This window comes from Acartia tonsa, chromosome 2, assembly GCF_053477335.1.
Source record: "Acartia tonsa isolate MP-2025a chromosome 2, ASM5347733v1, whole genome shotgun sequence".
Lineage (NCBI taxonomy): Eukaryota > Metazoa > Arthropoda > Copepoda > Calanoida > Acartiidae > Acartia > Acartia tonsa.
In genome coordinates, this window is record NC_137261.1 from 17,400,600 (window position 1) to 17,423,627 (window position 23,028).

The 23,028-nt window shown below is 35.7% G+C and overlaps 2 protein-coding genes across 9 annotated transcripts in view; both read right to left on the reverse strand.

The window, feature by feature from the left end:
- The window catches only part of LOC145305909 (uncharacterized), a 64,791-nt gene that overhangs the window by 18,417 nt on the left and 23,346 nt on the right, over positions 1–23,028 (reverse strand). The gene's annotated exons all lie outside the window — the stretch shown is intronic.
- The window catches only part of Sac1 (phosphatidylinositol-3-phosphatase SAC1), a 45,697-nt gene continuing 23,360 nt past the window's right edge, over positions 692–23,028 (reverse strand). The window contains exons 2-21 of one of the 8 annotated variants that reach the window (XR_013874763.1): positions 22,874–22,953; positions 22,258–22,381; positions 21,918–21,976; positions 21,311–21,396; positions 20,925–21,030; positions 20,219–20,296; positions 19,541–19,635; positions 18,923–19,019; positions 18,483–18,632; positions 17,487–17,582; positions 16,686–16,747; positions 16,233–16,329; positions 7,017–7,068; positions 6,663–6,735; positions 5,724–5,812; positions 5,131–5,249; positions 4,870–4,964; positions 3,358–3,470; positions 1,837–2,755; positions 692–1,414 (exon numbers count right to left, since the gene is read on the reverse strand). Coding sequence is in view for 6 of the 8 variants with exons in the window: in XM_080147719.1 (XP_080003845.1) it covers positions 3,023–3,141; positions 3,358–3,470; positions 4,774–4,835; positions 4,932–4,964; positions 5,131–5,249; positions 5,724–5,812; positions 6,663–6,735; positions 7,017–7,068; positions 16,233–16,329; positions 16,686–16,747; positions 17,487–17,582; positions 18,483–18,632; positions 18,923–19,019; positions 19,541–19,635; positions 20,219–20,296; positions 20,925–21,030; positions 21,311–21,396; positions 21,918–21,976; positions 22,258–22,381; positions 22,874–22,951 (1,788 nt within the window). In the remaining 2 variants the exon portion in view is untranslated. Of the gene's footprint in view, positions 2,756–3,007; positions 3,142–3,357; positions 3,471–4,073; positions 4,171–4,773; positions 4,836–4,869; positions 4,965–5,130; positions 5,250–5,723; positions 5,813–6,662; positions 6,736–7,016; positions 7,069–16,232; positions 16,330–16,685; positions 16,748–17,486; positions 17,583–18,482; positions 18,633–18,922; positions 19,020–19,540; positions 19,636–20,218; positions 20,297–20,924; positions 21,031–21,310; positions 21,397–21,917; positions 21,977–22,257; positions 22,382–22,873; positions 22,954–23,028 lie in introns of those variants that run through there. The other 7 variants (XR_013874762.1, XM_080147744.1, XM_080147719.1 and 4 more) reach the window with 7 other exon arrangements.

Here is a 23,028-nt window from a genome sequence, read left to right on the forward strand (position 1 = left end):
TGAAAAAATATTTAAAGAACTCTATATTTTATTTATTTTATCCCTCATACCACACATTATTTTAGTTTTTTTCTTCAAGGAGGGGGGGAAATGGAAAAAATATTTTCAGTTTTCTTAATTTTTACATTTTTTCCCCCTCCAACCACTTATTTTTTATTTCCCCCCCCCCCCCCCTTAGCCGGGGATCCCATGCAGAATATACACCCCTGAATTAGTTCTTACCATCTATAAAGAAGCCACTTTTGTTAAATAAGTTTTGTTCTAACTTTAAAATTAAAAATTTTCAATTTTTACCTGTCCAGGATCCACCTGGAGGCCTGCAGTACCAGAACCTGGAGCCCGATTTCAAAAATTTCTTCAAATTAGTTCATACCATCCATAAAGTACAAACTTTTGTTAAATAAGTTTTGTTCTATCTTGAATTTTCAATTTTTACCTTTCCAGAATCCACCTGGAGGCCTGGAGTACCGGAACCTGGAGGCCGAATCCAAAATTTTTTTAAAAATAGGAAAACTACATCCCAAAAGGAAACTTTTTTGCCAAATAACCTATCCATTATCTCCAAAGACAAAGCCTATAATCACTGTTTACGCAAAAGTGTCAGAACTTCCCCCCCCCCCTTAATTGAAACTTCGGTGTTAAACAATAAAATTTCATAATTGGTATAAAAAAGTAAAAATAAACAATAAACTAAGATTCTCTTTTTTATTTAAATGATCATCATTACAATATAAATCACAGAAATCAACACAAAATAAATCAAAATCATAAAACATTTTTTATATAAATTATTAAACAATAGGTCCTCTTAACTTACATTTTTGCAAACTATATTAAAATTAAGATACTTTTGATACATTTCAATGTTGTTTGAATCTTTGGAATTATATTTTTTTAATTTAGGTTTCTAAAAATGCATAATTTAAGTACTCATAAATTTTAACAGAAATAACTAAACTTTTAAGCCTTAACCACAATTTTTTTTTAACTTTAACAATCAAAAGTATCAATCAAAACAATATAAAATTGAAGTACATTTCATATTAATATTTTTAACTTTTTAGCAAATTAAGCAAAGAGACACACAAGATGCAGGGATCTAAAGGGATAAGACAATGGGCGATAAATTATTGTACATGACAATAAGTGGTTGAAACGTTTGGACACTCACCTTAATGGACCAACCTAAATTCAATAATTCCCTAAAGATGTTAAGCCAACGAATAAGAAAACTTTGGAGACAAGTGTAATAAACAGTCCAATGTTCCCTTCCTCCCTGCAAAAGTTGACAAGATTTTCTTTAATACATATTCTTAAAAACATAAGGTCAGATTTTATATAAAATTATTTTTAAAACAAACTAGAAATCATAACTGGGATAATTTAGAACTAAAATAGAATTTGAAATATTTAACTTTAATTAACAAGAATAATAATAATATCTATAAGTAGCGTAGCAAGAACATTACAAAAATAAACATCTATAATAGTTATTTATCGCATCGTATTATAGACAGCTTTCCGCAGATATTTAAATATTTTTTTTTTATATATTTATGATTTTTATTTTAATATTCGTGGAAAATTGTCTGTAATACGACGCTATACGTTATTTTTTAGTATGGCTAAGAACCGTTTCTAATCCATCTGAAATTAATCGGTTTTTAAGCTATACTGGAAAAAGATACTTCTGTCTATATTTTTCTTATTGAATAAAATGACTTAGAGAACTAGTACAAAAAGGATGAAGGGCGTTAATTTAGATGATTGGACAGACAGAGCATACGGATAGACTTTTGTTAGAGAGTAGCTGCAATACAAATAATAATAACTCACCAGATAACTTTTTTTTATAAATTATTATGTTCAATTTAATTGTCATGCAAACAGATTACAGGTTCTTATGTTTCATTATGGCGATGTAAACTTAAATAGTTGTCAGGGATTTAAAGGGATAAGACAATGGCCGATAAATTACATCCCCAATGATAATAATCAAAATTTTGTTGGTTGCATTTAGTAGTTGAAACGTTTGGACACTCAACTTAATGAACCAACTAACCAATCAAAATTCAATATAAGTACCTACCTAAAGTTGTTAAGCCAACGAATAAAACGTTACAATTTAACTTTGGGGAGTAGTGTAATAAACAGCCCAATGTACTTTCCCTCCCATATTAGTTGTAAAAGAGGTCATTTTTGACCTCCACATAAAATATATCAAGGTCTATGTATATTAGTGTGTTTAATAAAAATTAAAAATTAAAATTCATAAAATTGAACTAAAATTTTGCAGATGCCTAAAACTTTTGAAACTTGTTTGTATTTTAAAAAAAGGGGTGGGGGGGGGGGGGGTTACAAAAAAATAAAATATAGCCGGTAAAAAAATGAACTAAAGATAGTTATGTATCGCATCGTATTATTCCGCAGGTATTGAATTGAAAAAGTATTGATTTGATATTTTTTTTTATCATTCACGGAAAATTTGTTGTAATACGATGCTAAATGTTCTTTCAGTTTTGCTGAGAACCAGTTTTGATCTAGCGGATATTAATCGGTTTCCAAACCATACTGTTAAAGTAAATTTTTTCAATTTAGATCAGCATAACGGCAAAAGTTCTTTATAATAGATAAAATTTCAAATTCTAAATTTTGGAAGGATTATTATAATTTCTATGGTCTGGAAGCAACTTTGGTGAATCTACATAGTCTGGACCATGTTGTAGCAGAACACGTACACTAGCGTACAGAACACCTGAAAATAATATTAAAATAAAAAGAAGAATCGTACAACTTTTGTGAATCTATATAGTCTGGTCCATGCTGCTGCAGGAGAACACGTACAATAGCGTACAGAACACCTGAAAATAATATTAAAATAAAAAGAAGTATCGTAAAACTTTGGTGAATCTACATAGTCTGGTCCATGCTGCTGTAGCAGAACACCTGAACATAATAAGAATAATCGTACAACTTTGGTGAATCTACATAGTCTGGCCCATGCTGCAGGAGAACTCGTACACTAGCGTACAGAACTCCTAAAATTAATATTAAAATAAAAAGAAATATCGTACAACTTTGGTGAATCTACATAGTCTGGCCCATGCTGCAGGAGAACACGTACACTAGCGTACAGAACTCCTGAAAATAATATCAAAATAAAATAGCGTTAAGTATTTAAGGTAGATTGTTGAGTTAGTTTGGATGCTCAATAGTCATGTACATGATATAAGCTTGAATGTTGTGCTTGAGCTGGCCCTAGTGGCTATACATAAGTGTTTAAATCTACTCCAAAACGACTTAGGTCCACACAAAAAATAAATCTGGCTAATATAAAGAATTTAAATAGAACATTACCTGCCCAGAAGAGCAGAGCTAAGAGAACTTGAGTTGTATATTCAGCTGGAACCACAAGGGTCAACACTAACATGGCCAGAGACAACAGGACAGCTAGAGGTATAGCCAGGTATCTATAATATAATTATATATTATGTATATTCAGCTGGAACCACAAGGGTCAACACTAACATGGCCAGAGACAACAGGACAGCTAGAGGTATAGCCAGGTATCTATAATATAATTATATATTATGTATATTCAGCTGGAACCACAAGGGTCAACACTAACATGGCCAGAGACAACAGGACAGCTAGAGGTATAGCCAGGTATCTATAATATAATTATATATTATGTATATTCAGCTGGAACCACAAGGGTCAACACTAACATGGCCAGAGACAACAGGACAGCTAGAGGTATAGCCAGGTATCTATAATATAATTATATATTATGTATATTCAGCTGGAACCACAAGGGTCAACACTAACATGGCCAGAGACAACAGGACAGCTAGAGGTATAGCCAGGTATCTATAATATAATTATATATTATGTATATTCAGCTGGAACCACAAGGGTCAACACTAACATGGCCAGAGACAACAGGACAGCTAGAGGTATAGCCAGGTATCTATAATGTAATTATATATTATGTATATTCAGCTGGAACCACAAGGGTCAACACTAACATGGCCAGAGACAACAGGACAGCTAGAGGTATAGCCAGGTATCTATAATATAATTATATATTATGTATATTCAGCTGGAACCACAAGGGTCAACACTAACATGGCCAGAGACAACAGGACAGCTAGAGGTATAGCCAGGTATCTATAATATATAATAATAATTATAATAAGTATCTAATATAATAATGGATATATTATTACTTGGATGTTACACCAGATTATCATGTACTCTAATAAAGTAAACTTGTAGCTGGTTGTAATAACGGGCTTTCCGGCGGCTGCAAAAATCTTTCAATTTTGAATCAAAATCTTCAAAAATTTTCTTGATTTATTTTAAATGAATTTTGAAAGAATAGTACACATTTAGACTTGGGTTCTTTTTGTTTTGTTAAAACAGGAGAATATTGCGTCACACCCTCGGTGGGGGACACCTCATAGTTACCCACAAATAGAAGTACAACTTACTTGGGTTTTTTTTTTAACAGTAAAATCATGCGTCACACCCTCGGTGGGGGACACCTCGTAGTTACCCACAAATAGAAATACAACTTACTTGGGTTCTTTCTGTTAAGTTAGAACAGGAGAATCATGTGTCACACCCTCGGTGGGGGACACCTCGTAGTTACCCACAAATAGAAATACAACTTACTTGGGTTCTTTCTGTTAAGTTAGAACAGGAGAATCATGTGTCACACCCTCGGTGGGGGACACCTCGTAGTTACCAACAAATAGAAGTACAACTTACTTGGGTTCTTTTTGCTTGATTAGAACAGGAGAATCATGTGTCACACCCTCGGTGGGGGACACCTCGTAGTTACCAACAAATAGAAGTACAACTTACTTGGGTTCTTTTTGCTTGATTAGAACAGGAGAGTCATGCGTCACACCCTCGGTGGGGGACACCTCGTAGTTGCCCACAAATAGATCCAGAGAATCCTAAAAATGGATTTATCATTACTTGGATATTACACTAGATTTTCATGTTCTTCAAAAAATTGAAACTCGCAGCTGGTTAATATAACGATACCCCCATCCACCCCTTACACTGAATCCCTATAAAAAGATATATATATTTTTTAAAAATTGGAGCTCTAGAGTCTACCTGTCTAAAGCCATCAGCAAAGTTATTCTTGACATATCTAATTGCTGATCTCCTGCCATCCTCCAAGAGGCCGCTCTTGGTCCGCTTTCCAGTCCTGGTAAAGTCCGTTTTCAAGGCTCCTGGAGGACAAAATTAATTAGAAGTTTTTATGTAAGAAATGTATTAACCGCTGAACTTTTTGGGTTTAATTTTTTAGGTGAGATGGGTTGTTCAACCCCCCCCCCCTTTCTAAGCGACAGGAAATATTTTTTCTTTAAATTCTTATTACTAAAACTTAAATCAAAGGTGGTAATGGGTAATCCCTTAAAATATGCGCACCTTTTAGTAATTTTAATTGTTATTATCATAAAAGGTTTAAGTACATATTTTTAAAGGGATCTAAAGGGATAAGACAATGGCCGATAAATTGATGTACATATCCAATGATGATATACAATATTTTCCCTTCTGTAGATTAGTTAAAACGTTTGGATATTCAAGTTTAATAAAAGTCCCCAAGTTATAAGCCAACGAATAAGAATAAAAATTGGTATATAACTTAGGGACTAATGTAATAAACAGCCTATTGTCCCGTCCCTCCCTGGATTTTTTACCTGTTCCCGTATATTGAATGCTGATCATATCCGCATGATCCGCCCAGATGGTTTTAAAAAGCTTCTCCACAGATATCTGATTCTCTATCCTAAAATAGGAAAATTTCAGAAATAGAGATATAATCTGGAGACATACTCTCTAAATCAGCCATTAGGAGTGGAGTAACAACCGGTAAAACTATCTATATTACAAAGTAGAACGATGTCTGTTTGTTTGTCTGTCTGTCTGTTTGTTTGTAGAGACGGATCTCGCTAACCGCTGAATATTTCCGCCGCATAGTGTCGCTAGCGTAGTCGCGCTGCGTAGAGACATGAATTTAATAGCTGATAACATAGACAAATTATTTCTAAAATTAGATATTTAAAATAACAAAAAAAAACATTTAAATGCCACTAGAGGCCTCTAGGAGCGTAGCCGCTAATGGGTTAGAAAGTGTACAGATTTTAGTGAGAAAGGGCAGTTATTTTTTCATTTCATTTGCATGTCGTGTCGTAAATAGTAAGAGATATGTGAGTAAAAAAAAGTAGATAATCATTGATAAATATTTACTGGGGTTCAAAGTCTATAACAAAGCAGCCATTTAAACCTATTTTTACTATTGTTCTACGACTGATAAAGTTAGTTGAATGACAATCATCTAAGGATTTATGTCTGTCTAATCTATATTTGATTTTCTGCTAACATATTGTGAACATCTGCCCAATTTTTAGATAAAGGACATGTGAGGGAATTCACTCTCCCCTGCGGGGTAAAGCCCCATAGAGGATTGAGTCGAGACCAGAAGTTAAATGTTATTGTAGGGCCTACTACAAATAAAAAGAGAAACAAACCTGGGAATCTCTGGAAGAATTCCAAGGCCCACCAGAACAACCTGCAGATTTCTACGCAAGTGCCTCTAGAGACTAGCCGCTAGTCATTAATAAAAAGAAAAAACGCACCTAGCAGTCTCCGGAAGAATTCCCAGGCCCACCAGAACAACCTGCAGATTTCTACGTGCCAGCATTGATTGTACTGAAAAAGAAAAACAGATTAAATTTGAATAATTTTGGGGTTTAAAGTTTTTGTTCAGTTGTGAAAAGTAAGTATTGTAATATAATCATTCATTAATACTTTTTAGTCCCGAGAGGCCTAAAGCCCAGGGTAACAAAACTTAATGATTATTATTTTAATATTCGTGTAAAATTGTCTTTAATACAGTGCTATTCATGATTCTTCAGTATGGCTGATAACCAGTTCTAATCCAGCGGATATTAATCGGGTTTACAGACACACTGAAAAAATTGTAAACTTACCGACATTAGTTCTGTCCAGACAGTCTATGCAATTAGTTCTGAAGACGCCAACCTACACAAAAAATATTTGGATCATGGAAAGAAAACGAAATTTCGGATTTCATCACATTTTCACCGTAGCTTTTCTCCTATTTCTAGCCCCTGTGAGGGGCTCTAACACTGCGGGGCATTCATTAACACTTACATAACTTAACCTATCCTAAAATAACCGTTCAAAAGCTACTGTGAAAATGCGTAACTTATGTTGTAACTTGTTGTAGAAAAACTTCAAAAAAACAGATGAATAGGATAATTATACAAAGTAGCTTGATGTCTGTCCGTCCGTCTGTCTATCTGTCCGTCCGTTTGACCCTTAAGATCTCGGTAACCGCTGAACCGATCGGATTCTACTCTTCAGGGTATATACCTATTGGTCCTGTGGTGGTTTTAAGCTATTTTCTTGGGGGTGGGACACGCCTAACCCCCCCCAAAAAAACAAAAAATTCCCCCCCCATTTTTTTTTAAATTTTGAATTTGATACTGGGGCAGATCTAAAATTTTTTTTTTTTAACTCTTGGGGCAAAGCGAAGCCGCTAGTATAATATCAGGAATAAGGTATAACCAACAAGCAATATAAATCTAATATAATATTTGGGGGGCAAATGGAGAGGTCGTCAAATTTACGAAGTGCTGCCCTGCGTAAAATAACATGTCAAATGTATGTTTATGATCTAGGAGCAATACCGAGGAGGAGATGGACAAGATCATCAACTACATCAACAACCAAACCAATTTTATCCTGTATAAATATTTGATTATTATGTGCCTTTATGATAACTGCCTTATTGCATTTATTATGCTTACTGATATGAACATTTGTAATTCCAGAGAAGCCCTGGGGTTTTTTAATATTTACTTCTGTGGCAGCTAAGTTTATGTGAATCTCGTTTTACAGATCCTAGGAGGATGGGAGCTTAGACGTTGCATTGTGTGTGTCCGCCTGCATTAAGCCCAGGTAGTGGTTTTATGCTATTTTCTCAATGGTAGCATTGTCAAAAGTGGGAAAAAGATCTATGGACCATTTAATCAGTAAGGAAAAGTAGGAGCACACAATACAACACCTAATCAAGCATAAGTGGAAGATATGCAAACGTATACTAGCGGAAAGTATACAGGATTTTTTTTTTTTGTTAGCAGTAAATTTATAAGCGGGATATAGATTAGTTACACTGGCGGAATAGTGTATTTATGTTTTATACCAGTTATAACATAAAAATAGAAACATAAAAATAAAGACTTTATATCAGCCTAAGTCATATATATTTTTGTGTGTTCATAATTTATACTGTTTGAACTTATACCAGCTTTGTTTAATCAGAATAAATAAATTACTTTCTATTCAGATAAAAATAAATAAAATAAAGAATATGTGTGTTCATTTATTTTAGTTTCTTTTATTTTTTTCTTTTCAGATAACAAGAGTAACAATTTTAAAGATTGTACTTTTGTGTATTTTTTTTCAGACAACAAAAAGTTTTTTTTTAGAGTCATTTTTTATTCAGATAAAAATTAAACCCCAGGCAATTAACTAAAAATGAGCGACGAGGAGGATAGGTATAGGTCTTTTAGTAGGATGAATAATCAACATCGAACTAGACATCACACGTCCATGCCTATACCATACTTGGATGATTGTGATACATTTGAAGAGTATAAGGAACTAGTAGATTTGTGGGAACTATGTACAGATATAGATGAAAATCGTAGGGCTCCAATGCTTTTTTCAACCATACCGATTGATTCCAAAAAGTTTGGGGGAAATTTAAGGAAGAAGTTGATGAAAGTAGTAAAACCAACATCTTTAGCAAATGATAGTGAGGGGGTAAAGAAAATTATGGATTTCTTAGAAGAAAAGATTGGTAAAAGTGAGCACTGTAGACAATTAGAAGTATTCACACAATTCTATGATTATGTAAAGACAGTAAGTATGTCTATATCAGAATACATTTCAGGATTTGAGGAAGTTATACAACTAGCGGCGGCAAATGAAATTGAATTTAAGGATAATGTTACAGCCTATATGCTTTTAAAGAAAGCAAAATTATCAGATATAGATTACAAGATGGTAATGACAGGGGTAAATATTAAGAAAAATTTCGAAGCAAACACACTCTACAAGGAGATTAAAGACAGAATGACAGACGTTTTATGTAATGCAATGGGACATGTTAGCAGTCAGAATGATGCATTTCTATCTACACATGACCATGACGTTTTAGTAGCAAACGGATGGCGTCCACCAAGGAAAGGCAATAGAAAAACATACCAGAAACTGCCTAGCAGGGACAACAGCCGTGATAGAGATTTAAATCCAATAGGTGCTACAGGTACAAGGCTTAAATGTCATCGTTGTGGAAGCAATAAGCACTTGCTTGCCAACTGTCCAGACTCGCATGAGAATAGGAATAGACAAGATAGAAATGATAGACATGATAGACAAGACAGACGAGGTAAGGAATATGACAAGAAGAATAAGAGATACAAAGAGAAAAGATCAGGGACAAGGGATACTTACATGGCAGAGAGAAAGAAAGAATCATCAGAAGAATCTCTTGTAGAGTCATCAAGTGGAAGTGAAGAAGAAGACAGAAGCCGTGGACATAATAGGAGATACGAAGATAGTCCAAGAAGACACAGGGATGACAGGGATAGCTCAAGAGAAAGCCGTAGGTCCAGAAACACGCAATCGGTTCATCTGACCACGAATAAAGTTGAACTAAGCAAGTTTACAGCAGAGACAATAAACTGTGCTGCAATGGACACATGCTGTACGGCAAATGTTGCTGGAAAGAAGTGGACAGATATATTCATAAACTCAATGACGGACAGCATGAGAAAGAGAATAGAGGGACCGTACAAGAGTGAAACAGCCTTTAGGTTTGGAAACCAAGGAGAGTTGTCATCTATTGGCTTCTATAGACTTCCAGTGAAGATTGGAGGTGAGGATTACAAGATAGAAGTGGATATCATTGATTCAGATATTCCACTACTACTATCTAAGAACGAGATGAGAAGATTAGGGATAGGTATTGACATGAAAAGAGATAGAGTGACAATCAACGATAAACCCTTAGTAGTTAACACGACATCTGCAGGACATTATATCATAGACTTACTAGACAAAGGGGTAATATATGACATGCAACAAGTCCTTATGGTAGATATCAAAAGAGCTGACTCAAAGGAACAAAAGAAAGTTCTTGAGAAGCTTCATGCCCAGTTTGGACATAGAAGTAAGCAGTCCTTTGTCAATCTACTAAAAGCAGCAGATAAGTGGGATGATAGTTTTTCCAAGATCATTGATAAAATCATTGATGGATGTGAGGGTTGTGTGTTAAGACAAAAAACTCCAGATAGACCAGTTGTAGCAATGAATATGGCAAACGATTTCAACCAAGTAGTGTCAATTGATTTGAAGGTATGGGAAGACAAGTATATACTCTATATGGTTGATGTCTTCACAAGATTCACAGTAGGGGAAGTGATCAAGGATAAGAAGCCTGAAACGATTGTGGATAAGATCATGCGACATTGGATCAAGTATTTTGGAAAAATGGAAGGAATAATCTCTGACAATGGGGGAGAATTTGTGTCGCATCTCATGAGTGATGTGACAAGTCTGTTAGGAGTAGCGCATTATACCACAGGTGCAGAAGCCAGTTGGCAGAACGGCACATGTGAGAAGAACCACCATGTATGTGATGGTATGCTAGGTGGAGTGAAAGATGAACATCCTGACATGCCTTTGGATACAGCCTTAGCTTGGGCGTGTACAGCAAAGAACACACTAGCGAATGTCTATGGATACAGCCCCTATCAGCTTGTGTTAGGAAAGAATCCTAGGCTACCCAACATACTTGAGGATCAACCACCAGCATGGGAAGTCAAATCAATGAGCAAGAAATTGACTGAACATCTGACTGCACTTCATGCTACAAGAAAGGAGTTCGTGAAGACAGAGAGCTGTGAAAAGATCAAGAAAGCGTTGAAACACAGAATCAGAACAAGTGACACTGTATATCAGTATGGTGACATAGTGTACTACAAAAGGGAGAACGAAGACAGATGGAAGGGCCCGGCAACAGTGATGTTTCAGGATGGTAAAGTTATCTATGTTAGACATGGAAGCTTTGGCATAAGAGTAAGTGCAAATAGACTCGTGAAAGCAAAGGATGAGCTGGTAGAGAAGATAAAACAAAAGAATGGAGATTTTTCAATCACAGTTCAAAGAACAGCCAGTGAGAAAAGTGATGATAAAACAAAGAATGAGACAAAAGAAAAAGAGACTCACAAAGATAAGGTGAAAGAGAAGGATGAGGCTGAACAAAAGTATGTTCCAGAACTGTATGCTGAAGAAAGAACAAAAAGAGAAAAGAGAAGAGAACAGACAATGGAAGAGAACACAAATCATCACACAAGCACTCCTAAGAGAACAGCAGAGTTTCCTGAAACAGATGAGGATGAAGAGCAACAGATAACAAGTAGACCATCAATACCTACACGTACACAATCTAGGAGTAGAACAATCACTAAGAAAAAGAAGACGCAAGAGCATGGTTTCAAGAAAAATGACAGGATAGAATGGAAGATCGGGGATAAATGGTACCCAGGTATAGTAACAGGAAAAGCAGGCAAAGCAACAGGAACTGTCGCTAATTGGATGAATATACAATTGGATGATGGAACAAAACCTTTCAGTACAGATGTAATGGATAATGAGCATATTAGGAAAGAAGAGATGGGAGAAGGTCTAGTAGACAATACAGAGGAAAGAAAGAGGCAAATTGAAGAGGTAAATTGGGTAACAGTAAAGTTGGACAATGGATCAAAAGCATTTTCAACACATGTAGAAGATCAAAAGATCAGAAAAATGCTGCCAGAGGATGTCCTGTACAATTGGGCTCATGAGGAAGTCCTTGCTGTAATGTTACCAAAAGAAAGAAGGAATACTCCAGAATGTCTGGCTGCAAAAGATGCTGAGCTGGAGAAGCTTAAAAGCTTTGATACTTATAAAGTAGTAGCAGACAAAGGTCAAGAACATATTACCACAACATGGGTTCTTACCGAGAAAGGTGATGAAATTAGAGCAAGGTTGACAGCTAGAGGGTATGAGGAAACACAGGAATTCCCAAAAGATTCACCTACGATGCAGAAGTCATCGTTAAGACTACTGCTGACACTGACAACACTGTTTGGATGGGTAATTCAGACCATAGATGTAGCTAGTGCATTCCTCCAAGGTAACAAACTAGATCGTGAGGTGTATGTCAAACCACCTAAAGAGGCAAATGTAGTCGGAAAGCTATGGAAGCTACTAAAATGCCTATACGGTCTCAAGGATGCAAGCAGAAAATGGTATGATAAAATTGAAAACAGGTTACTTGCATTAGGTTTCAAGAAAAGCAAGTACGATCCTGGTCTATTTTATTATATACATGGAGGTGAACTTATAGGAATGATAGGGATTCATGTAGACGATTTCTTACAAGGAGGCACAGAGTATTTTAACAAGCATATAATGCCTGAAGTACTCAAGTCCTTCAAGATTGGAAAGAGTGAGATTAAAGAGTTTATATATACTGGGTTCAATATCAAGCAGGATAACTCAGGAATAACTCTTGATCAATCTGGATTTGTTAAGAATATTCAGATTCCAAGTGTTGAAGCATCAAGACTGAAGGAAAAGGACAAAGAGATGACGCAAGAAGAGCTCTCAATGTTGAGACAAATGGTAGGCTCTTTGAATTGGGCTGTGAGAGCAACACGTCCTGATTTATGCTTTGAAATGATAGACCTATCTACAAAATTCAAAGGTGGATATGTCAGGGACTTGTGCCAAGCTCAAAAGACTTTGGCCAATCTACAAAGGAATCTAGCAACTGTCAGATTCTCAAATGTTCAGAACATAAGAGACTGTCAGATATGGTGTTTTTCAGATTCAGCATTTAGGAACCTAATTGACAAAGAAGATTCGGCAGGAGGTTTTGTGATTCTCTTGGTTAACATCAAAACAGGGAAATGTTCACCCTTAGATTGGAAAGCAAACAAGATCAAGAGAAAAGTAGCGTCAACATTAGCAGCAGAAGCAATTAGTCTGGGAACAGCGCTGGATGCAGCTATAGCATTAAGAGATATGCTACTGGAGATAACGAATGCAAAGATTGATCTTCAGATCAAAGCGATAGTTGATAACAAGTCAACCAGAGATGCAGTTTACTCATCAACATGCGTAGATGAAAGGAGACTAAGAGCTGAAATTGCGATGATCAAAGAACTAAGACAAGAGAAGATAGTGTCAGAAGTGAAATGGGTGCGCGGACAACATATGTTGGCGGATGTGATGACAAAGAGAGGGGTAAATCCACTAAAAAACTAAAAAAGTTTTTTTAATTGATTTGTCTTATCTTATCTTATTTTTTTTTAGTGATAGGTTATAACATCGTCAAGTATCTCTCATCATCAAAAATTGAATAATTTTGTTTTTTTTAGGAAACAAATTTCACTGGCAAAGTTCAGTTTAAGTTTAAAAATTATTTTTTTACATTAGGCAAAAATCGTTTTTTTATATAACAAAAATCATCCCTTATCCCTGAATCATAAATAATTAGAAAGTCATCGTCTAATCTAAAGAAGGCAGAAGCAGAAAACAAAAATTCGCGGCATTTTTTGAAGTAATCTGCGCATTGTAAACAGAGAAACGTGCCGTAGGCATGTGAAAGTTAAAATTGCCTATTTTTACACAATTTTCACAGTGAAACGAGTATTTTTTTAGATTATTCGTTACGTGTCGAAAAATTTTATTCATTTTTTGTCTTAGTATAACGCTTATTTTATTCATTTTTTTAACTATTATATCGTATTCAAATTTATTTTTTTAGTTATGGTTTGGTTCACGATTGTGGATAATATTATTTTTTTAGGAATCAGATAGAAATAAGTTTTAAATTTTTGTGTTGCATAGCATCAGAAAAATTTAATGCATACAATTTTTAATTCTTATCAGAAATCAAGGACATTTCTCGATCGAATGTTTTTTTTTTTTACAAGGCATTTCTTTATCTTAACAATCAATATATTTTTTTATCTTTTTCTATTAAAACATTTAGAATTTGTAAATTTATTATTTCTAGACAGCTATGGAAGAAAGGCTCTGTTGTAAAAATTTTTTCTTTAGGGTTATTTTTTTTACATATCAGAAAACAGTTGCCAATTATTTTTTTTTTCTTTCAGAGTAGAATAATGGCTAGTTTTCAGGAGGTGAAAGGGGATGTGTCAATGGAAGAGCAGTTATCACCGCCAGGTGATGATGAGTATTATGTTGAAGACAAGGGTTGCCAAACTGAAAGCATTGAAGGAGAAATGGAGGTATGCACCAAGGATGACGTGCAACAGATAACGGGGACTCGAGAGAATCTGAAAACTGCGGACAAGATAAATATTGAGCCGAGTATTATAATTATTGCGCCATTTTCCATGCCTCAATCAGTTTTGGACACAAGAGAAGTAGGAATACAGTGGATAGGAACGCCTAGAGTTAGTATTGACTCTGTCACCAATAAAATTCTGGCAGAACTGAAGGGGAAAGATCCGAAATGGATAACGGTGACGGCTTATCAACAATTCTTGTCGACTCATGATAGTGCTACAATTGAAAAACACCTTTCCAAGATAACAAGAGCAGCAGTGGATTCAAAAATTCACAAGATTTCTCTAGGTACCTTCTTTCATGTGCCTGAGGAGGAGAAGATATGGGACAAGGTTTCCATGTTGAACCAACATTTGCGTTTACTCAATCTGGACATGGGAATGACCCCCAACAATGTGCACAAAAGTTTAACTTACTCCTTCAACCAGGGTAAAGTGAGCTATGTTAGATACAACGTTTGGGTAGAACGGATGAATTCATCAGGGGTAGGCGCCACCTTAAATTTTGAGGGGCTCACAAGATACAAAAATTACCTCCTCAAATACATTCATCAAGGAGGCTTCAAGGAACAACAAGGACCGATGGTCAGAGCCATTGGAGGTGATGGGTCTCCTGCTCCGCTGTGCCATACAAGAGGTTACAAAGGTAATGAAAAGATGTTGGAGATCATGAAGGCTAAAGGGTTGAGGGTACCGGTGAAGCCAATGGGTGATAACAGGTCAGATCTACAGAAAAAGATGGACAAGGCTAGGGCAACTGCTAAAAAGTTTGCAGAAGAGAGCAAGGCAAGATACGGCGACAATTTTGAAGAGAGGGGAGAGAAAGAAAAACAGCCAAAGAAAGGAGGAAAAGAAAATGGAATGAAGAGCGGTAAAGAAAGATTAGAAGCTAGAGACAAGAAAAGAAAAGAAGACAAGGAGCATCAACTCACCCTGGAGGTTAGCAAACTGAAGTTGGAGAGTCTGAGAGCAAGGAGTAGAAGCAAGACAAAGTATGAAGAATTTGAACGTGAGATTGATCGGCTGAAGGACAAGCTAAAGGAGAAAGAAAGATTAGTCTCAGAGCTAGGAGGGATTTGGCTAGAGCGGAGGTAGATTGTGAAGAATGGCGAGAGATAGCAGACAGAGCAAGGGTTTTTAACAAGGGGCCTAAACGTGCCAGAAGATACTAAGCTGTTAAGAAAAAGATGATCAAAAAGATTAAAATATAATGAATGCGTAAAATAACATGTCAAATGTATGTTTATGATCTAGGAGCAATACCGAGGAGGAGATGGACAAGATCATCAACTACATCAACAACCAAACCAATTTTATCCTGTATAAATATTTGATTATTATGTGCCTTTATGATAACTGCCTTATTGCATTTATTATGCTTACTGATATGAACATTTGTAATTCCAGAGAAGCCCTGGGGTTTTTTAATATTTACTTCTGTGGCAGCTAAGTTTATGTGAATCTCGTTTTACAGATCCTAGGAGGATGGGAGCTTAGACGTTGCATTGTGTGTGTCCGCCTGCATTAAGCCCAGGTAGTGGTTTTATGCTATTTTCTCATGCCCCCCAACGACAGCTGAAAAACACGTATAGTTTTCGTGATTTTTTCCCGAATTAATTTCGTTATTGGTATAAGCTGGTATAATACAAAACGTTGTTGTAAATATTATTGGAATCATCATGCAAATTTGAAATCACTAGTACAATTCTAACATATCTAAATTAACGTAATAGCTAAAATTTTCATTCCAACCTGTTTTTTAATGGCGACTCCTTGTTTCGCATGAAAGAACTGGAATTGTTCTTCATAAGGATTTAATCTGTTCATCAGGATGCTCAGCCGATCCCATCTATAAGTAGAAATGGATATAGAATATGTGGAGTGGATATATTGAAAGAAGAAAATTTGTCAATTTGGCTTGCTAACATTGAACTCGTTTATTGGCTAATGATCAGCTCGGTCATCCAGAAGGGGAGGAGATGGAGTAAAGGGGGTCAGACAAGAATCGTTATTTTAGCCCGCTGCATGTTTCACTTTATTAGAGAACATGAAAAACTGGTGCAACATCCAAAAAAATTATATAACGATTAAAGTAATATTACATATGTTTAATTTTATTCAGATGTAGTGCAATGAAAAAAACTCGTAATATTTATAATTTACAACAGTAAATTATAATACAGCAAATAAAACAATCAAAATTACCTCATTTTGCTGCACTCCTTGTGGAAATCAAATGCTTCATAAAACACATCTTTGTTCTGGGACTGAAATACATTTACTTGGTGATAAAAATCATAAAAACTTAAGTAGCTGGGTGTTTGTGTAATGTTCATTTGTATCTCCAATTCATTTAGACGATAAGTTTGGTAATGCATTACTTTTAAGAGTGCCTGCCAAGGGACCCTGGCAGGTAGGGGACATTGACCTGTTTATAACAATAGTCCCCAAAGTATTTAAATGTTTCAACCTCTAAATGTAATCTACAGATGGGGTAATTTTGTGTATCATCACTGGGGATTTACATCTATTGTCTTATCCCTTTAGATACCTAAGTATGACAATTCTTTAATCATGATTAAACACAATGAAAGATGATTTAACATGATTTAGACAGGGAATGAAAGAAACAAAATACTTAGATTTGTAAAAATCATTCTGTGGTTGTTGATTGTCTGCTTGAAAGATTTCCTAACGCTAATCTTTCTCCAAGAAAAATAATCAACCGACCATCAAAGGCCTCGAGAAAGTCAAAGTAACACTAAGTGAATAATATATTATAAAGTCAAGAAACCTTTACTAAGCCTCACAAAGCCTTTGTGCAAATAAGAGACACATAAACCTACATTTTAGGATGGCGCTTATTTCTTTTATTTGTCTAATGTATGTATAAACTGATGTATTATGAAGATCGCAATTATGTTGATGCTTTTAGAACAAACTTTTTAAAATGACCGGTTATTGTCTTATTTGTGTTAAGAAAGACCTAGGTAATAATCATCTTACCTGTTGATGGAAACCCTTGAAACTTTGTTCCAGCCTTCCCTCATCCTTCTTTTGATCCACGAGGTTCACAATCACTTGCTTACCATATCTTCCAACCTTAAAGATATGGTAAACATTTGGGTTGGGCCAGATATCCGGCCATTTTCAATATTTGGCCGGATACCAGATATTGAAGCTATCCGTATAACGGATATCCGGCTGATTTCTAAAGCCGGATATCAGGTTGTCCGGTTAATTGCCGGATATCCGGCCTGAACCGAATATCCAGCATTACAAATCAGCCGGATATCCGGTACATTGTCAAAAAACTATCCGGTCAAACCCTAGTGAACATAAAACAGGTTTTTTAAATATCGAGGCTACTCTATAATTCCAAATGCCTGTCTGTATGTCTGTAAGAAACTATTTGGGGGAAACATCACATGCTTACCATACCTTCCAACCTTAAAGACACGGTAAACATGATAACTGTTTTTTCTACTAGAGCATAATCATTCCTTTGGGGTTGATGTGTCACGTGCTCTACTTAACAGCAAGATAGAATTCCAATTACTTTACAAAAAGATTTGAATTTATTTTATAATGCTAATATGAGAAAAATAAAACATTTGTAGACCTTAAAGATACGGTGAACATAGGAACAGTTTTTTTTATGTTTTGGAGTATAATCATTATTTTCTAAGGCTGAATTGAACATAAAAACAGGTTTTCTTACCGGAGCATAATTAGCATTTTTTAGAGCAGGGTGAGTGTGTCACGTGCCCTACTTAACAAATAAACTTCCAATTACTGCACATTCACAAAAAGATTTGAATCAATTTAATTCATCATGCTTCTACAATATGAGAAAAAAACACATTTGGAGACCTTAAAGATACGGTGAACATGAAAATAGTTTTTTTTACCGGAGCATAATCACTATTTTCCAATTCTGGGGTTAGTATATATTAACGCGTAAAAAGACAAAGATGCACAAAATATTATTTCAAAATTTACCTGGGCTTCAAAATGCTTGTTGAACGCGTTGAGGTGGGGTTTGTGTGGCTCCAAAGTTGGCGGGGGTTTGTACTTGAGGTTAGGACGCTGCTGCCAGAACAGGGGAATACTTCCCCTTGTCTGAACATAGCTGCACACATCACTACCACACTAGGATAGATAGATAGATAAGTTTATACTTGAGGTTGGGACGCTGCAGCCAGAACAGGGGAATACTTCCCCTTGTCTGAACATAGCAGCACACTTCACTACCACACTAGTATAGATTTGGATAAAGAACAACGTGGATATTTTGTCAGTGGAAAATTGTCGTCACATAGCTTTTAAATATGGGCCTCATTTATTGGTCAGTTAGTTCATTCAGTATGAAGGGAAGGAATGGGGTAAAGATTAATCTTGTGCAATATCCAAGTGTAAATATTTCTATTTTAGAAACTCACCTCAATAATCTGTTCAGTCTCAACAAAATTGGCCACACACCCGTCAGAGTCAATTCCTCGCGTAAACAACCGAGTTCCAACCCTTTCAGTGTTTCTCCTTAAAATGAATACAATAAACGTGGATATTATGGCTAAATTTTATCGTCAATCTAGGTTGCTACTTGCGAACTCATTTATTGTTAATTACCTACTTTCCTCTATTAGTAGGAGAGGGAATAAATAAAAGTGGTGGATGTGGAGGGGGAGGTATAATCATATTAGCCAGCTGTGGAATGACCATTTTATTAAATAAAGGGGTTTTTAAGCTTTAAGGGAGTCAATCTAATGTATTTTTAAATTTTGATGGGGTTAAAATGAGGGGTTTCAAAATAAATACCCCTTTACCCCCATTCTTGGATGTCTATGATCTAGTACCAAGAAATAATACCTACCTAAATATGATAGACCATAAACTTGTGTCCTGATATTGTGCAAGGATTGCTAGATACAAATACCTACCTTAAGAAAACAATACCTACCTAAATATGATAGACCATATAAACTTGTGTCCTGATATTGTGCAAAGATTGCTAGATACAAAGTCAAATACCTACCTAGTCTTAAGAAAACAATACCTACCTAGATATAATAGACCATATAAACTTGTGTCCTGATATTGTGCAAGGATTGCTGGATACAAAGCCATGGATCACTGGAAGAGCATAGCAATGCATCTAAAAAAATAAAAATTGTTGAAAGACAATTTATCCATCAAGTTTTGTAATATAATTCTATCATGAAGGAAGAGATATCTATAATACAAAGTAGAACACTGTCTGTCTGTCTATTTGTTTGTAGCGAAGAATCTTGCTAACCGCTGAACCGACCAGGTTCTCCTTTACAGGGTAGCTTCTCATAGGTCCCGGGAAGGTTTATAACTATTTTCGTGGAGGGTGGGACACTCCCAACCCCCCCTCAAAAAAATTTTCCCCTCCCAAATTTATTTTTTTAAATTTTTCTTTTAAATCTAAAATACGAAAAATTGGTTTGATCAAACCTCTTGGGGCAAAGCCCCTAAAGGCTAGGGGCGAAGCCGCTAGTAGAATATATGTGGATATGATGACAGGTAAAAATTTGAGGTCAATTTAGGTTGCTAACATGGAACTTGTTTATTGGTCAGTTCATTCATCCAGTAAGAGGAGAGAGTAAAATAAAGGGAGTGATTTTAGCCAGCCGCGAGCAACACTTTATCAAAGAACATGGAAATCTAATGCAACATCTAAGTAAAAATATATCAATCATTACTCAACTCATTACCTTGCTATCATTAAGGAAAGGTTTGAGCAGATGTTTGTTCCATACAAATCTTTTGTCAGACCGGTCAAACATGGAGCCCTGAAATTCAAAGTAATATTACACATCGAAATATTAGTAAATGTAAACATACCTCCTGTAAAAGCAGGGATCTAAAGGGATAAGAAATCAGGGGTGTATATTCTACATGGGATCCCCTGCTCAGGGGGGGGGGGGGGAATAAAAAATAAGTGGTTGGAGGGAAAGAAAATGTAAAAATTAAGAAAACTGAAAACATTTTTTTCATTCCCCCCCCCCCCCTCCTTTGTGAAAAAAACCAAAAAAATATGTGGTAGGAGGGATAAAATAAATAAAATATAGAGTTCTTTAAATATTTTTCCATTTTCCCCCCTACTTGGTGAGAAAAAACTAGGCGGGGGGGGGGGAGGGAATAAAAAAATTTGTAGAAGGGGAAAAAAAATCAATCTTGTGCAGAATATACACTCCTGTTAAAGAAATTAAAAGATAAATTGATGTACAAAACATCTCCAAAGATGATCCCAAAATCACCCCTTCTGTAGATTACACTTACTGGTTAAAACGCTTAGACTCAACTTAATGAACCAACAAATAGCCAATGAATAAGAAAACATTATTAAACATTCGGGACTATTGTAATAAACAGTCCAATATCCCCTCCCTCACATTAGAAAAATACTGAAAATTATACCTCATGAGACCAGGAATCTTTCCTCTGTCTGGTGTGTGTAATATCATGGGTGTAAGAGAAGTAGAAGTAAGGTGTTGATAGTACTTGTTTCATCATACCAGTGTATCTAAAATACAGGATATAGGTTGCTAAAATTAATCTCTTTTATTGGTCAGTTCGTTCTTCCAGTAGGAGGTGAGGGAATGGGGTAGATGGGGTTGATGGGGAGTTTTGTTTTCTAGCCAGGTATGAGCATCATTTTATAAGAGTAAATGAACTAACCAATCAAATTTAATGAAAGTTTTTAAGCCAACGAATAAGAAAATGGTATCATAAAACTTTGGAGACTAGAATATAAACAGCGCAATGTCCCCTCCTTTCCTGGATATTTTTGTAGAGATACTAACCTTGTATTTGCCTCCTTCTGTGACTCTGTGAGGTGATGATCTGATCTGGAAAAGGAAATAATCTCGGTCTCTAGAACTCGCCATACCTGAATTATGGATGTACAATATATGTGGATATTATGAGAGGTCATCAATTTAGGTTGCTAACATGGCCACCATTAATTGGTTAGTTCTTGGGAGGGGAGGGTATGAGCGAGGGAAGGGTATGGGATAAGGAAATGGGGTAAAAGGGGCGGATGAGGGGATCGTTATTTTAGCCAGCTTCAAGCTTTTACTTTGTTAGAGTGCATGATAATCTGGTGTAAGGTCCAAGAAATAATAAATTACCTGCTAAAAAGAAGTCTGACCGCCATGGATGTTTTAAAGTTAATTATGCTCAATAATAATGGGACTATTGACGAGAAATTTCAGCTTTATATCTTAATGGGCAACTGAGAAAATTATTTTCCCCAACCATAGCGTTTCGAATTGACTGATAGACATGCATAGTGAATTATAGAGTAGCTTCGCTTCTAAATTTTTCTTACGGTGGTCGTTTCGTTTTCCTCAAAACTAGCATAAATAATCAAATAGCGCGAAGCTTCCAGAAAAATTAAATTAGTCTCACCTCTGCTCCACATATGACCCCTTGAAGAATTTTCTTAGTAACTACTATCAGGTACGGACCTAAATATTAATATGTTAAAACAAGGATGACAACATCATAAAAGCAAAGCTTTAAGATCAGGTCAATATTTCTTGTAGTGTCAGAAATCAAATTTGTAAATGAAAACAAAATTGTTCACCAAGAAACCAAAAATCTAAAAATCCGAATATTAGGATAGTTATATCAAACAAAAAGTTAAGAATCAGCATGATTTAAATGGACATACGGACTTTATGGTAATGGTTATTGAGTGGCTACGTTCCTAATTGGGGCGTAGCCACTATTTGACTATAAAGCCTACCTGAGATCAAATTTATAATTCCAAGAATTCCATGGATAGGTTTTCTGGAGGCTACGGGTGGAACCTGGTTTTTATTTGGCTGCAGGCTCAACTCATGGCTTATGCGGTCAATAACAAGCAACACCTGCAAATATTTTGGATTAGTTTAGTTATCTTAAAAACTAAATAGATCTTTTTTAACACTTAACTTAATAAACCACCAATCAAAAATCAATAAAAGTCCTCCAGTTCGTTAAGCCAACGAATAAGAAAACGTTGTCAAAATACTTAAGGACTAGAGTAAAACAGCCCAATGTCCTCTCTCTCTTTCCACATATCTAGAGTTTTCTAACCTGCTGTTCTGAAAAGGACTCAATAAAGAACTTATCCGTGGTTATGTGCAATATCAAGTCCCCCTCCCCCACTACTTCAGCAGGGGGCCTCTAGGGGCATAGCCGCTAGTAGATAATAAATAATCTTAATTTAAAATCTAACCTGATGCTCTGAATAGGACTCAATAAAGAACTTGTCCGTGGTTATGTGCAATATTAAGTCCCCCTCCCCCACTACTTCAGCAGGGGGCCTCTAGGGGCATAGCCGCTAGTAGATAATAAATAATCTTAATATAAAATCTAACCTGCTGCTCTGAAAAGGACTCAATAAAGAACTTGTCCGTGGTTATGTGCAATATCAAGTCATCATACACTCGATTCATCTTCTCTGAAAAGCAAAACTAGAAAGTTCAGATCCCTATCTGGATAGGGTAACGCGGGGTAAATGCGGTAGGGGGGT